Here is a 12,962-nt window from a genome sequence, read left to right on the forward strand (position 1 = left end):
TTAACTGAGGGCCTTGGTGTTGTTCCTGTGTGTCTTTGGCTCAAGACCCTACCATTTGAGCCACAATGCCACTTCTGGCCTTTTTGGAGTAGTTTGTTGGATGTGAGTCTTATGGACTTTCCTGCCTGGGTTGGTATTGAACTGTGAAACTGAGATCTCAGTCTCCTGAGTACATAGGGTTACAGGTGTGAGCCACCAGTGCCGTGCTTGTTTTTATATTTCTATTATCTTTTCTACCTGTCGTTTTATTTTTGGCAGTACTAGGGTTTGAACTCAGGGTCTTGAGCTTTCTAGGCAGGCACTTGTTATTCAGATCCCAGTCCTTTTTGTTTTATTTTTCCAATAGGAAGATTGCTTTGTAGCTCTTGCAATCTTCCTATTTACTCTTTTTGAGTAGTTGGGATGATGGTAGATTTGAGCCACAACACCCAGATTTTTTTGTTGGTTGAGAAGGAGGGAGTCTTAGGGACTATGCCTGGACTGGGATCAAACCTCCATCTTCTTGATCTCTACTTCCTGTAGATCTGTAGAACTAAGATTACAGGCTAAACAACCATGCCTGCATTTTTCCCCCTGTCAGTGTTGAGGTGGAACCTTGGGCTTCAAGCATGCTAGGTAGGTAAGTGCACTACCACTAAGTTATGGCCCAGTTCTACGAGAGAGAGAGAGAGAGAGAGAGAGAGAGAGAGAGAGAGAGAGAGTGTGTGTGTGTGTGTGTGTGTGTGTGTGTGAAGCGGGGGGGGGGGGGGGGGGGCGGGATATGTGGGTGTGTTCGTTCCTGGGGCCTAAACTCAAGCCTGAGTGCTGTCCCTGAACTTTCTGCTTAAGGCTAGTGCTCCACAACTTGGGTCACAGCTTCCCTTCTGGCTTTTGGTGACTGGAGATAAGACTATCACAGAAATTCTTGACCCAGGATGGCTTTGAACCACAGTCCTCAAATCTCAGGATCCTGAGTAGCTAGGATTATAGGTGTGGGCCACTGGCACCTAGTTCCAGTCTGGCTTTTGTGGTTTCAGTTGATTAATTTATATGATTTTCTTTTCTCTTTTTTCTTTTGGTATGTTATCTACTCTTTTACTCATTCCATTGGTTACTTGTATTGGTCAGTGTGGTTTACTATAATTACATACCTTAAGCAATTAATTTATAAAGAGCAAAGATTTATTCTGGCCAGAATTTTGAAGGCCTGTTGTCTAGTCTTTGATCAGTATAGTCCTGTTTCTTTGGACCTCTGGCAAGGCAGTACATCATGGCATGGATGTGTGGAGGAGCAAACAGATTACTTTGTGTACCAGGAAGCAAAAGAAGAAGATGATCAGGGTCCTATAGTCCCTCTTGAGGGCATTCATTCAGTGATAAAATAACCTCCCCAAAGGCCCCGCATCTTAAAGGTTCATAGCATTTCTTAGCAGTATTACCCTTGAGACTGGCCTTTAATATATGTGCCTTTGGGGTACTCAGTATCTAAACTGTAACATTGCTCTATAGTTTGCAATGAGCATTTATAGCAGATCGAGAGGTATGTCCTAATAACAGTCTTCCATTTGGCTGGTACTTTGAATACTCATAATGCTCATGATAGCAATGTATTTTTTCTTCTGACCTCTATATAAGCACACATAATTGCCTACATTGATGCTTTTACTATTTTATACAAATTATCTTAGACCAATTAAGAAAAATGAGTTTTTATTTTACTATCACTTATTCCTATTCTAGCACTTTACTTTTCTTTATGTAAGCCTGAGTTACTGACCTATATAATTTTCCTCCCAAAGGGTATTTTTTAAATCTGGAAAAGACTTTCTTCAGCCTTCACTTTTGAGTTATAATTTGACAGTTTTCAGAATTGTAGGTTAGTAAGCTTTTTTTTTTCCTCCCAGCACTTCAGATATTTTTCTGTATTGTTTAATGATGGAAATAGAGGTACTGAGAACTCAGTCATTAGCTTATTTTTGTCATTGTCTGGTTTTCACAATATACCATATAAAACTGGATAGTATACTGTGTATCTAGGCTGATGGTGTGTGTGTGTGTGTGTGTGTGTAGGAGTAGTGTGAAGGAGAGTTTATATATCCTAAGGTCATGATGAACAAAGCAACACACATATAATCATATACAGGAGAAAATGATGCAATCAAGGGAAAGGTGAACAGTAGATAAATGAGGCTACTGCTGGCGGTAACATAGCATACTGTTTACAATAAGTCTTTTTATTAGTAGAAAAGAATGGTATAATATACATAAACAAATAGCAGTCATTTATTACAGTTACCAAGAATTATGTACAATACCCAGTTATAGTACTGTGCTTTTACATGACTCTCAGCACAGTAGTTTTTTTTTTTTTAATTTTTTTATTGTAAAGATACTATACAGAGGGTTACAGTTACATGAGTGAGGTAATGAGTACACTTCCTCTTGAACATTGTTACCCCCTCCATTGTTTTTCCCCTACCATCCCCTCCCTCCCTCCCTCCCTTCCCCAAGGTTCCTTTTTTTTTTTTTTTTTTTTTTTATTGTCAGCACAGTAGTTTTGTTTTAGCGTTACCACACACACTCTTAGAAAAATGAGTGAAGGAAAATTTTTGTTCCATTGTAGTCTTATGGCCTGTTATCCTGACTCCTCTTATTTGGTTTCTGAGAAGTTGGGTGTAACTCTTTTCCTTTACTCTTTTTTAGGTGAAGTATTTTTATGTCTCTGTTTTTATTAAGGATTTTATTTCCTTTTTTTTTTTTTTGGGTCCGGTCGTGGTGCCTGAACTCTGGGCCTGGGCGCTGTCCCTCAGCTCTTCAGCTCAAGGCTAACGCTCTACCACTTGAGCCACAGTGCCACTTCTGTCTTTTTTCTTTTTGCTTATGTGGTGCTGAGGAATCGAACCCAGGGCCGCAGGCATGCAAGGCAAGCACTCTACCACTGAGCCACCTTCCCAGCCCCATTAAGGATTTTATTTCTTTATCTTGTCTTTTGCAGTTTAAATGTGATATGCCTAGGTGTAGAGTCCTTACATTCATCTTCCTTGATCTCTGCCCTCCATGGCTTTTTAGGTTAGTGTCTGACATTGATATGGGAAAATTATCATTATTAAATATTTTTCTTTTATAATTCTCACATATAGTTCAGTTTTTGTAATTGTCCCACAATTCTTGTAGAGACATCCTCTACCCCCATCATTGTTTAAGTTTTTTTTATTTGTACACAGTGATTTTATTGCAGTACTTCCAAACATCCATACAAGATGGTCTAATCAAATGAGGCTATCTGTTCTCATTTCCATCTTTAAACAAGTTCAACAGGTTTCATTTATAACTGCCATTCTGACTAACAAGAGATGAAATACCAATGTCACCGTGATCTCTATGTCATTCATGGCAAGGATATTGAACAGTCTTCATATATTTATTGGCCTTTTTTTTTTTTTTCCAGAGCTGAGGACCAAACTCAGGGCCTTGCGCTCGCCAGGCAGGCGCTCTTCTGCTGAGCTAAACCCCCAGCCCCTTATTGGCCATTTTTGCTTATTCTTTTTTTATACATTTTTTATTGTAAAAATACTGTACAGAGGGGTTACAGTTACTTGAGCAAGGTAATGAGTACATTTCCTATCAAGCATTGTTACCTCCTCCTCTGTTTTTCCCCTACCATCCCTTCCCTTCCTCCCCACCTCTACAACTACATTCCACTCCCCCCACCTAAATTGTAAAGTTTTTCAATCTAGTATCTTGTGCATCTCATTGTTACAATGGGTCAACCTGTATCCCTATTTAAGCATTTTGTTTTTTCCCTTCTCCTCCCAAGTGAAGTAAGCCAGGCCCAAAGAAATATAGGTTTCCCTTATTTGCAATAACTAGTATATGACCGGGGACAAGCAGAAAAGGTCAAAAGCTATGTACATATGACTAGATAAGATGATGTTAAGTAAAATGTTTTACATTTTTTATTCTGTCTCTCTCTCTTTTCCAGTTGGGGAGGTTTTTTTCCTGAAGTTCATTTCTTTCCTTAGTCAATGAAAGCTCCCTCTGGAGTTTTTGTCTTCAAATGAACCCTTAGTCAGTTAGGTTTCCTTACTTTAGCACTGGTTCCTGTGGAGCTATATGCTGGTTGGTTTTTGCTGGGACAAACCATGATTCCCTGTGTGTTCTTTAGTCAGTTTCTCTGGTTTTGGGGGCAGCAGTTATAACTGTTAGGCTTTATTTTTTTTTCTGAGAGAGCCAAGAAGGGATTTCGGTTTTCCAGTTTTTTACTTTTTGAAATTGAGTCATTTCTAGCTTAGTACATTGCTGCACTACAAAGTAGAAGTTTTATTTTTTATAATGCTATTGCAAATTGAATTATGTTTCTAATTTTATTTTAGATCATTTATTTTGGCTAATATTGTACACTTTGCTGAATTCATTTATTAGTTGTGCAGCTTTTCTTGCTCTCCCCCAGAATGGGGTTTTCTCTATATAGGTTTATGACTTTTGTCAGGGGAATTAGTTCACTTCTTCCTTTCTAGTCAGGATGTCATTTGCTTCTTTTTCTTGCTTATTGCCTTGGTTACAACTTCCAGTACCATGTTAAATAGCAGTGCTGAAAGCAGGTTTTCTTTTTCTTTCTTATTTTTGGCTGAAGACTTTTAAGTTTTTTGTCATTCAATATGATGTAAGTTTGGGTTTTAATCTTTTTATGGGTTTTTATACTTTTTATCAGATTAAATTAAGGGTCTCATTTATTACTACTTACTTGTATATGTTACTTATAAAATAAGACTATTACATATTGTCAAATGCTTTTCTTCATGGGCTGATGATTTTATGATTTTGAGACTTTTTTCCTTTATTCTCTCATGTGGTATATTACTTAGATTTTTGTATGTTGAATTTCCCTTGTATTTCTGTGATATGATTATGGTCTCTTGATATATTGTTGGATTTGTGTACTAGTCAGTTAAGCAGAACTATTCTGAAAATGTAAAAACTGAAGTGCTTCACAATCTGAAACCCTGAGTGTGAACTTGATGAAAGAAGTGGAGAATTTCATACTGCATGTGACAAGCAGCATGTAGTAGCACTAAAAAAAAAATGTATAAAACTGTGGTAACCTATTTATGTAGGGTATATTTGAAACATAACTGAATTTTTGTTTAGACTTGGGTTCCATACTCAAGATATCTCATTTATATGTAGATATTCCAAGATATGAAAAAAGATATGAAATCTCTCCTTGTCTCAAGCATTTCAGATAGGGCTCCTCAACTCTCAATTCTCAGAGGAATTTTGCATTTATATCCTTAAGGAATGAAAGTTAGTCTGTGTTTACTTAAAATACTGTATAGATACTGTGAACTGCTCATGCAGATAATAAAGAAAAAAACCCTAAATACAGTAAGAGAAAAAAAGGAAGGTAATTTATAGTAAAATAGTCAATTGCAATGTGTAAATTCCCAAACTGCTGGAATTAACTGTGGTAGAGGCCATTTTGATGGCAGTTAATGGTTTAGCAATGATGTTATTCAGTACACATTATGACAGAACATGAGTACTTATTTCATCAAAAAATGTTTGTGCTAGAAAGGATGATAATAATTCAGTTCTTGTAAGATTTATTTGTGTGATACAATTTGGTCCTCAAATAGTCCTATACTGTTTGGAACTACTAGCAACTTAACAGAGATAACTTAAACGCCATCTACAAATATTAGGTTAATGGTGCAGAGCAGCAAAATAGAAGAGTAAATATATATTAACAATAAAATGTTAACAATAAACACATATATACACACACAAAAGAGACTAAGGATCAAAGAAGTCAAATAGTAAGTGGCAGATTGGGATTTCTTCATTTAGCAGTCAACCTCAGTGTGCAACCCAAAGAATTGATCTGAACTTGGATGCTTCAGAGGCTTTTCAGATTAACTTTCACCTAAAACCATACTCATGAGCTTCATCACTGCCACCCTGACTGGACTATGCATGCCTTGAGTGCCCAACCTATCTAGCTCTGGTATGATCTTCTAATTTAGAAATGATACACTTCTGGCTTTATATGTGTGTTCATGCTAACACTCCTTTTGTGGTTGATTACTCCTTGTTCTTAGGATGAAGACCAGACATTTTGTAGGCAGTAGTTTTAGCAGTGAAAGCATTATCTGGTATGTGCTGACTTCTCTACTCTTGTTGACTAGTCTTCTCTTTCTGGATTATGCTACTTCCTGTGGAATAAATGGGACCATGGCTGGTTTATGTTTTCCTCTGTGTTTCCTCTACCTGGAATTCAGCTTTCCTTCTGTGTCCCTCCACTCCTTCTCATCTCACCTCAAATAGCTGTGTTTAGGAAGCATTCCCTGACAACTTTGCCCCAGACATATCAATTCTAAGCATAAGTTTCTATAACCCCAATCATACTGGTGTATGTTTCAGTCATTACTAATATTTGTCTTTCTAGATGTTAGTTCCTTGTGGGCTGAGCATTATATGCATATTCGGTATGTTTGAATGAAAACATCTAGTCTAGCTGTTTTCTTCATGAGGAACTAAAGCTTGAGTAGTATTGTAGCCATTCATGTTACATTGCCATTTCTTAGGTATTTGTTTCACCTCTAAGTCTCAGTTCTTTATCTGTTAACACAATATAGAAATAATTTCTATCTCTTGGGTAGTTGTGGGGATTATATGAGTTAATAATTCAAGGCAATTAGTGGCAATTGTTGTTAGTGTCTCATATGCTTTTCCCCATGCTAAGATCATTTAGAATTCTTACACATGTGTTCTATTGTGAGCTGATCATCATTGTACTTTATTAAAAAAAAATGAGTTCATATCCAGGTGTTGGTCGCTCAAGCTTCTCAGGAGGCTGAGCTCTGAAGACTGTGGTTTGAAGCCAGCCCAAGCTGGAAAACAAGACTCTTTATCTCCAATTAACCACACATGCATTCATGCATGCACACACACACATATGTGCACAGAGCCTAGGCACAGTGCCCAGGCCTAGAGTTCAAGCCCTAGGACAGGCAAAAAAAAATTTTTTTTTCTTGCACAAAGAATATGTACGAGTTGTTGTTTTCAGTTTGAGCCAGATACTTTGGATATCCAATTAAGAATTTTGAATTCAGACATTTGAAAACAAATCATGAAAGGATTTTACATAAGATGTTAATTTAATTCTATACATAGATTTTTTTTTTCAGAAAATAGATATAACTTGTAATCAGAATGAAAGGCTAAAGAGGTGTTTCTGATAAAGTAGAGGAGTTAAGAGTCTAGTCATGGGTGGTACATTCCTACAATCTCAATATTTAGGATGTTGAGACAGGAGGAACTTGAGTTCGAGGCCAATCTGGGCTACAGTGTGAGTTCAAGGCCACCCTGAGCTACATAGTAATATGTTAAAAAGAAAACAAAATAGAAACAAAAAAAATCAAAACCAATAACCAAAAAAAGAGCAATTAGGAAGGAGAGCTGGATTTTATGAGAGAGAAATGAATTTGTTTCATGTAGATTGAATTAGAATTGCTTGTTGGTATTCTAAGTTGAAGTGCCCTCAGGTTATGTATGTGGAACAGAAGTCAAGAGAGGATCTTGCATATACTGAGAACGATATCCTTTAACAAAAAGAGAAAATGAGCTGTTCACAACTGGTATATGACAAGTTTTTTTTTTTTTTTTTTAACTTATCCTCTATAGTATACTCTTTTTTTGGGTTTTGTTTGTTTTGTTTTTTGTTGGTTGTGGGGCTTGAACTCTGGGCCTGGGTGCTCTCCTTCAGCTCTTTAGCTCAAGGCTAGCCCTCTACGACTTGAGCCACAGTGCCACTTCCCATTTTCTGGTGGTTTATTGGAGATAAGAGTCTCATTGACTTTCCTGCCCAGGCTGGCTTTGAACCATGATCCTTAGATCTCAGCCTCCTGAGTAGCTAGGGTTACAGGTGTGAGCCATCAATGCCCAACTATAGTATACTCCTTTTTTAAATTTTATTATTATTTTTATTGTGAAAATACTGTACAGGGGGGTTACAATTACATGGGCAAGACAATGAGTACATTTCTATCAAGCATTTTAGCCTCCTCCTTTGTTTCCCCTTCCCATCCCACCCTCCTCCCCCAACTCTCCCTACCCCACCAAAGTTGTAAAGTTCGTTTTCAACCTAACGACTTGTACATCTCATTGTTGCAATGGGTCCACCTGTATCCCTATTTAAACGATTTGTTTTTTCCCTTCCCCTCCACAAATTATACCAACATCAAATACAGTGAAACAGGGGTTATACCGTGGGGGAGGGACATACAAAGCAACAAAGAAATAATCTTATAAATGTGTTAGAAACAATCGCATGAAAGAAAAAAAACATTTGAATACACATCTTAGGGTTCATTTCCCTAACATCCACTTATCTGATCTTTTCTGCTTGACTTAGACATTATAGTATACTCTTAAAGATGAAAAGTATCCACACTTTTGAGTAGTATCTTTTAATTATTTGTTTTTACTAATATGTACTTCCTTCTCTCAAGTTTGTCTGATTTTAGTGATGTAAATGTCAGTAAAATGTTGGAAATTACCTTGGGTAGTGCTTACAAAGAGCTAACTTGAAAGGAAAGGGTATGATAAAATGAAGTTCTTTTACTTCAATGTGAAGTGAAAATGGTGAATATATATGCAAGTTTAATTTTATAAATTTTAAAATACATTGTATTGGGCAAGAAATATGTATCTTGAGAACAATGCAAAATAAGTAATAAGCTGTTGCCAAGACCCTTGAGGTAGAGACCAAGTTAGGTAGATGTGTGTTGCAGCGTGTTCTCTGCATACTTCACTAACTAACGTGTGTGCTTTCTCCTTTCTCTTAACTAGGAATTGTGGTACTTGGAATAAACAGAGCCTATGGAAAAAATTCTCTCAGTAAAAGTCTTATAAAAATGGTAAGTATAAAGTTTAAGTGTTTGTTTCTAATGTTAAAGTACAATGTTAACATGAATCTGAAAATGATTCCTTTTGCTTTTTCTTCTTTCTTCTCCCTATTTTGGTTTAGTTATCAAAATCTGTGGATGCTTTAAAGTCTGATAAGAAAGTTCGGACCATAATAATCAGAAGTGAAGTCCCAGGAATATTCTGTGCTGGTATGTAAATGAATTTTATTATGAAATCAGCATTACCTATTGTTTCCTCAATAACTGCCCATTCTCTGTTAAAATGTTCTGTGGTTTGAACTCTTGCTACCATCGACTTTTCTTTGTCTATATTTTATAGTTTCATAAGAAAAACAATAGGCTCAGTCTGTGAACATTTGAAACTTTTGCAACATGCAGATTGTTTTGCAAGTTGAAAAATACTTTGAGCCATTAAAATTTTTGTGGTAAATGTTTGTGGTAAATGAGCAATATTTATGAAACATTGTTTTGGAAGGAAAAATTAGGTCACTTACCACAGCATTCTGCTATTTTTAGTTGCTTTAAAATACTATAATCTAGTAGAATTATCTGTTCTATCACAAAGTATATTATATATAGGTATTTGGTTTGAAGATTGATGCTTACAATAATACCCAGTTGAGGAGGTTATGTGTCCATGTGGTTTTCATAGTGGCTTTAGAATATCTAAGCCATAATTGATTCACACATGTTTTTCTGTTTGTGCTGTATTATCCAGAGTTTATGATTCAGTTAATTTGCATTTTCCTTATTTCTTGGTATTTCTAAATCACAATTTTGACTGAAATTGTTTCACTTAGTAAAAAAAAATATAGGTGATCAAGGCCACACACACACACACACACACACACACACACACACACACACACACACACACACACACACACACACACACACACACACACACACACACACACACACACACACACACACACACACACACACACACACACACACACCAATATAATATTGGCTCATACCCATAATCCTAGATACTTAGGAGAAAAATCTAGAAGATCAAAGTTCTGAGCCAGCCTAGGTAGAAAAGTCCATGAGACAGTGTCCAAAAAACAACCCAGTCATGGGCTGGAGGCATGGCTCAAGTGGTAGAATGCCAGCCCAGCAAGTGTGAGACCTTGAATCCAAACCCCAGTATTGCCATAAAAAAGGTTGATAACATGTAATGATTTTTCAATGAGCAAATAAAGATAAATTTTTACTGGAGCATAAAAATACCTTTTCCAGTAAAATTATAAATGGGATAACCCAAGGGAACCACCTATGGTGTTTTAGTCATGAACAATTATTTACTAAGTGCTTTAGAAAATTATACCTGGAACAATCCTGGGAACATAAGGGAGCATTTGTGGCAAGGGTATTTTTTTTTTTTTTTAGAGATATCTTCACTGTGGCTCATATTCTTTAGTGTGTATCTAAAGCTTCAATCCTCTGAGACTTCTGCTTTGAAACATTGTAGAATTTGTGATACTTAGGGACATTTAGTACAAATGAGTTTTAATTGCTTTCTTAAGTGTGATATAACATTTCTAAAAGAATTAGCTTTTACTCTAGTCATATAATCCAAGAATGTAGAATTACTCTCCTCAAATGCTTGGTTCTGGTGTTAATTTTGTCAGAGGTAGTACTATCTGTCTAGGAAGGTTGTTAGAGACTTTGGTGTGGCAGTGTAGAGCTAGCACAGTACACTATTAGTTGACTCTTGGTATTCCTCGGGGATTGGTTCTAGATTTCTTCTCCTCTGTCCCTCTCCCATGGATATAAAATCCTCAGACCTCTTATATAAAATGGTGTTGTGTTTGCATGTAATCTATTCACATCTTCCTATGTGCTTTAAATCATCTCTAGATCACTTGTAATAACCAGTACAATGTAAATGCAGCTATGCTGTCTAGGGAACCCTGGCAAGAAAAAGCGTCTGCACATATCCACTACAAATGAAGTTTTTTTCTCCCTAGTGTTTTCTATCTGCAGTTAGTTATTCTGAAGATGTGAAATCCCTCTGCAGAGGGATGACTGTTCCATAAGTGGTAGCTCTGATTCTGTATACAGGTTTTACATGTATTTCTGAATTTTTTTTAATATATCTTTTTTATTGTCAAGATACTGTACAGAGGGGTTACAGTTACATGAACAAGGTAATGAGTACATTTCCTGTCGAGCATTGTTACCTTCTCCTTTGTTTTTCCCCTACCATCCCTTCCCTTCTCCCCTCCCTACCTCCTGAATTCTTTTAGGCAGGATGTGTAGCAACAGAATTAAGATTCTTATGTCTGCAATTTTCAGAAGTAGGTGAACATGGTTTTTGATTGAATAGCCCTTAGACCATGATTGGTGATTTTGAGGTCTTGTTGGAACTGTAAGGGTAGAATTTTTAGTATTTTGAGAAGTGATAGTGGTATTTTTAAGGCAGAATATTTTGAATAGTATAAAAATAAACATTAGTGTTAATGTAGTCATTGTCTTTCTGTTGGTAACAGACTTTGTAATTATCACACTGCAGTTGCTGATAGAATTCTTTAAAAAAATGTTTAGTTTTACAAAGAGGTTTCAGTTTAACAGGCCCATTGATGACTACCTCTTGATCATCTCCTCCATCATTGTAGGATTCTTTTACTGATTCCTTGACTACACATTTGGTCTGCATTTCTGCAGTAGTAATACTGTTTAACAAAGAATTTGATGTTTTAAGTGTAGCTTGTAGTTTTTGTTTTTTGCTTTTTTTTTTTTTTTTCCATCATGGGCTTGAACTCTGGGCTTGGGCAGTGTCCCTGTGCTCTTCAGTCAAGGCTCTTCAGTGTTCCTGCACTTGAGCCACAGTGCCACTTCCATAGCTTGTAGTTTTTATACATTGCCCTTTTGGTAACATATTAAATAATATACCATGTGCTATTTATCTAATTAACAAGTCAGCCCTGAGCATGTTTTTTCAAGTTAACTTTTTTTTTGCATGATAGGGTAATCTTTTATAATTTAATGCATACATTTTTAACTGTATTTTATCAAAACATCAGTGTTTGATTTATGGAAAAATTAGAGCAAGTCATAATAATTCAGTATTTAACCATTCTTTCAGATTTCTCTGAAGGAGTGTCCTTTTCTTACATGTATTTGAAGTAAGCAGTCTGAAAGACATGCTTTGTATTTGTAAGCATGCAGTATAATTCAAAAGCTTGGCACTGGTGTCTGTGATCCTTACTACTCAGATCTGAGGGTTGCAGTTCAAAGTCAGGTTGGATAGGAAAGGTCCATGAGAGATTCTTCAGCTAACTGGCATATGGTAAGAAGGGTGAAGGGCTTGTGGATTAGAAGGTGGTAATATTTTCTGAGCCTTGGAGAAAGAGAAAAGAGGGCTCAGGATAGTCATCGAGGTTTTTTTGGTTTTTTTGTGTGTGATAGGGGAGGGGGGAGTTGTGGTAGAAGAGAGAGAGAAGAGAGGAGAGAGAGAGAGAGAGAGAGAGAGAGAGAGCGACGAGAGCGAGGGAGGCGGGGCTGGGCTCGGGGCGAGAGGAGGGCGCAGGCGGCTCGCTTTCTCTCTGTCTGTCTGTCTCTCTCTCTTTCTCTCTCTGTCTCTCTCTCTCCTCTTTTTGTAAGTGCTGGGAATGGATCCCAGGACCTTGTATCTGCTGGTTAGGGTTTTACCACTGTGCTATATCCTGAGCACAAGCGGGATTTTCTTTGCTTTCTTTTTTTTTTTTAGTCATATTAATTTTATTAACCTTTTCAGGTAACTAGATCTTATCTTTGAAGATTTTTTTCTGTTGACTTTTTAGCTTGGTTAGAGGCTTGTTGATTGCATTAATTTTTTTTTTTTTCAGCAGTCAGCTTTTGGTTTTGTTGACTATCATATTAAGTGAACTAAGCCAGTCCCAAAGAAATTTAGGTACCATAGTCTCCCTTATTTGCAATGATCAGTATACATATAGGATACTCTTATCAGATGAGCTGAAAAGCTCAAAAGCTATATACATATGTCCATATAAGATGTCCATATAAGATATGAACACAAAAAGTCTGTCTTTGTTGTTATTGTTTTAA

General features: G+C 36.7%; 1 protein-coding gene across 2 annotated transcripts in view; it reads left to right on the top strand.

Annotated features, from left to right (window-relative positions):
* The window catches only part of Auh (AU RNA binding methylglutaconyl-CoA hydratase), a 147,586-nt gene that overhangs the window by 15,177 nt on the left and 119,447 nt on the right, over positions 1 to 12,962 (top strand). For both annotated transcript variants that reach the window (XM_070033326.1, XM_070033327.1), the window contains exons 2-3: positions 8,830 to 8,897; positions 9,008 to 9,095. In XM_070033326.1, the coding sequence (XP_069889427.1) occupies positions 8,830 to 8,897; positions 9,008 to 9,095 (156 nt within the window). The remainder of the gene's footprint in view (positions 1 to 8,829; positions 8,898 to 9,007; positions 9,096 to 12,962) is intronic.

The sequence above is a fragment of the Dipodomys merriami genome, unplaced genomic scaffold (assembly GCF_024711535.1).
Source record: "Dipodomys merriami isolate MVZ:Mamm:240054 unplaced genomic scaffold, mDipMer1.0.p SCAF_22, whole genome shotgun sequence".
Taxonomy (NCBI): domain Eukaryota; kingdom Metazoa; phylum Chordata; class Mammalia; order Rodentia; family Heteromyidae; genus Dipodomys; species Dipodomys merriami.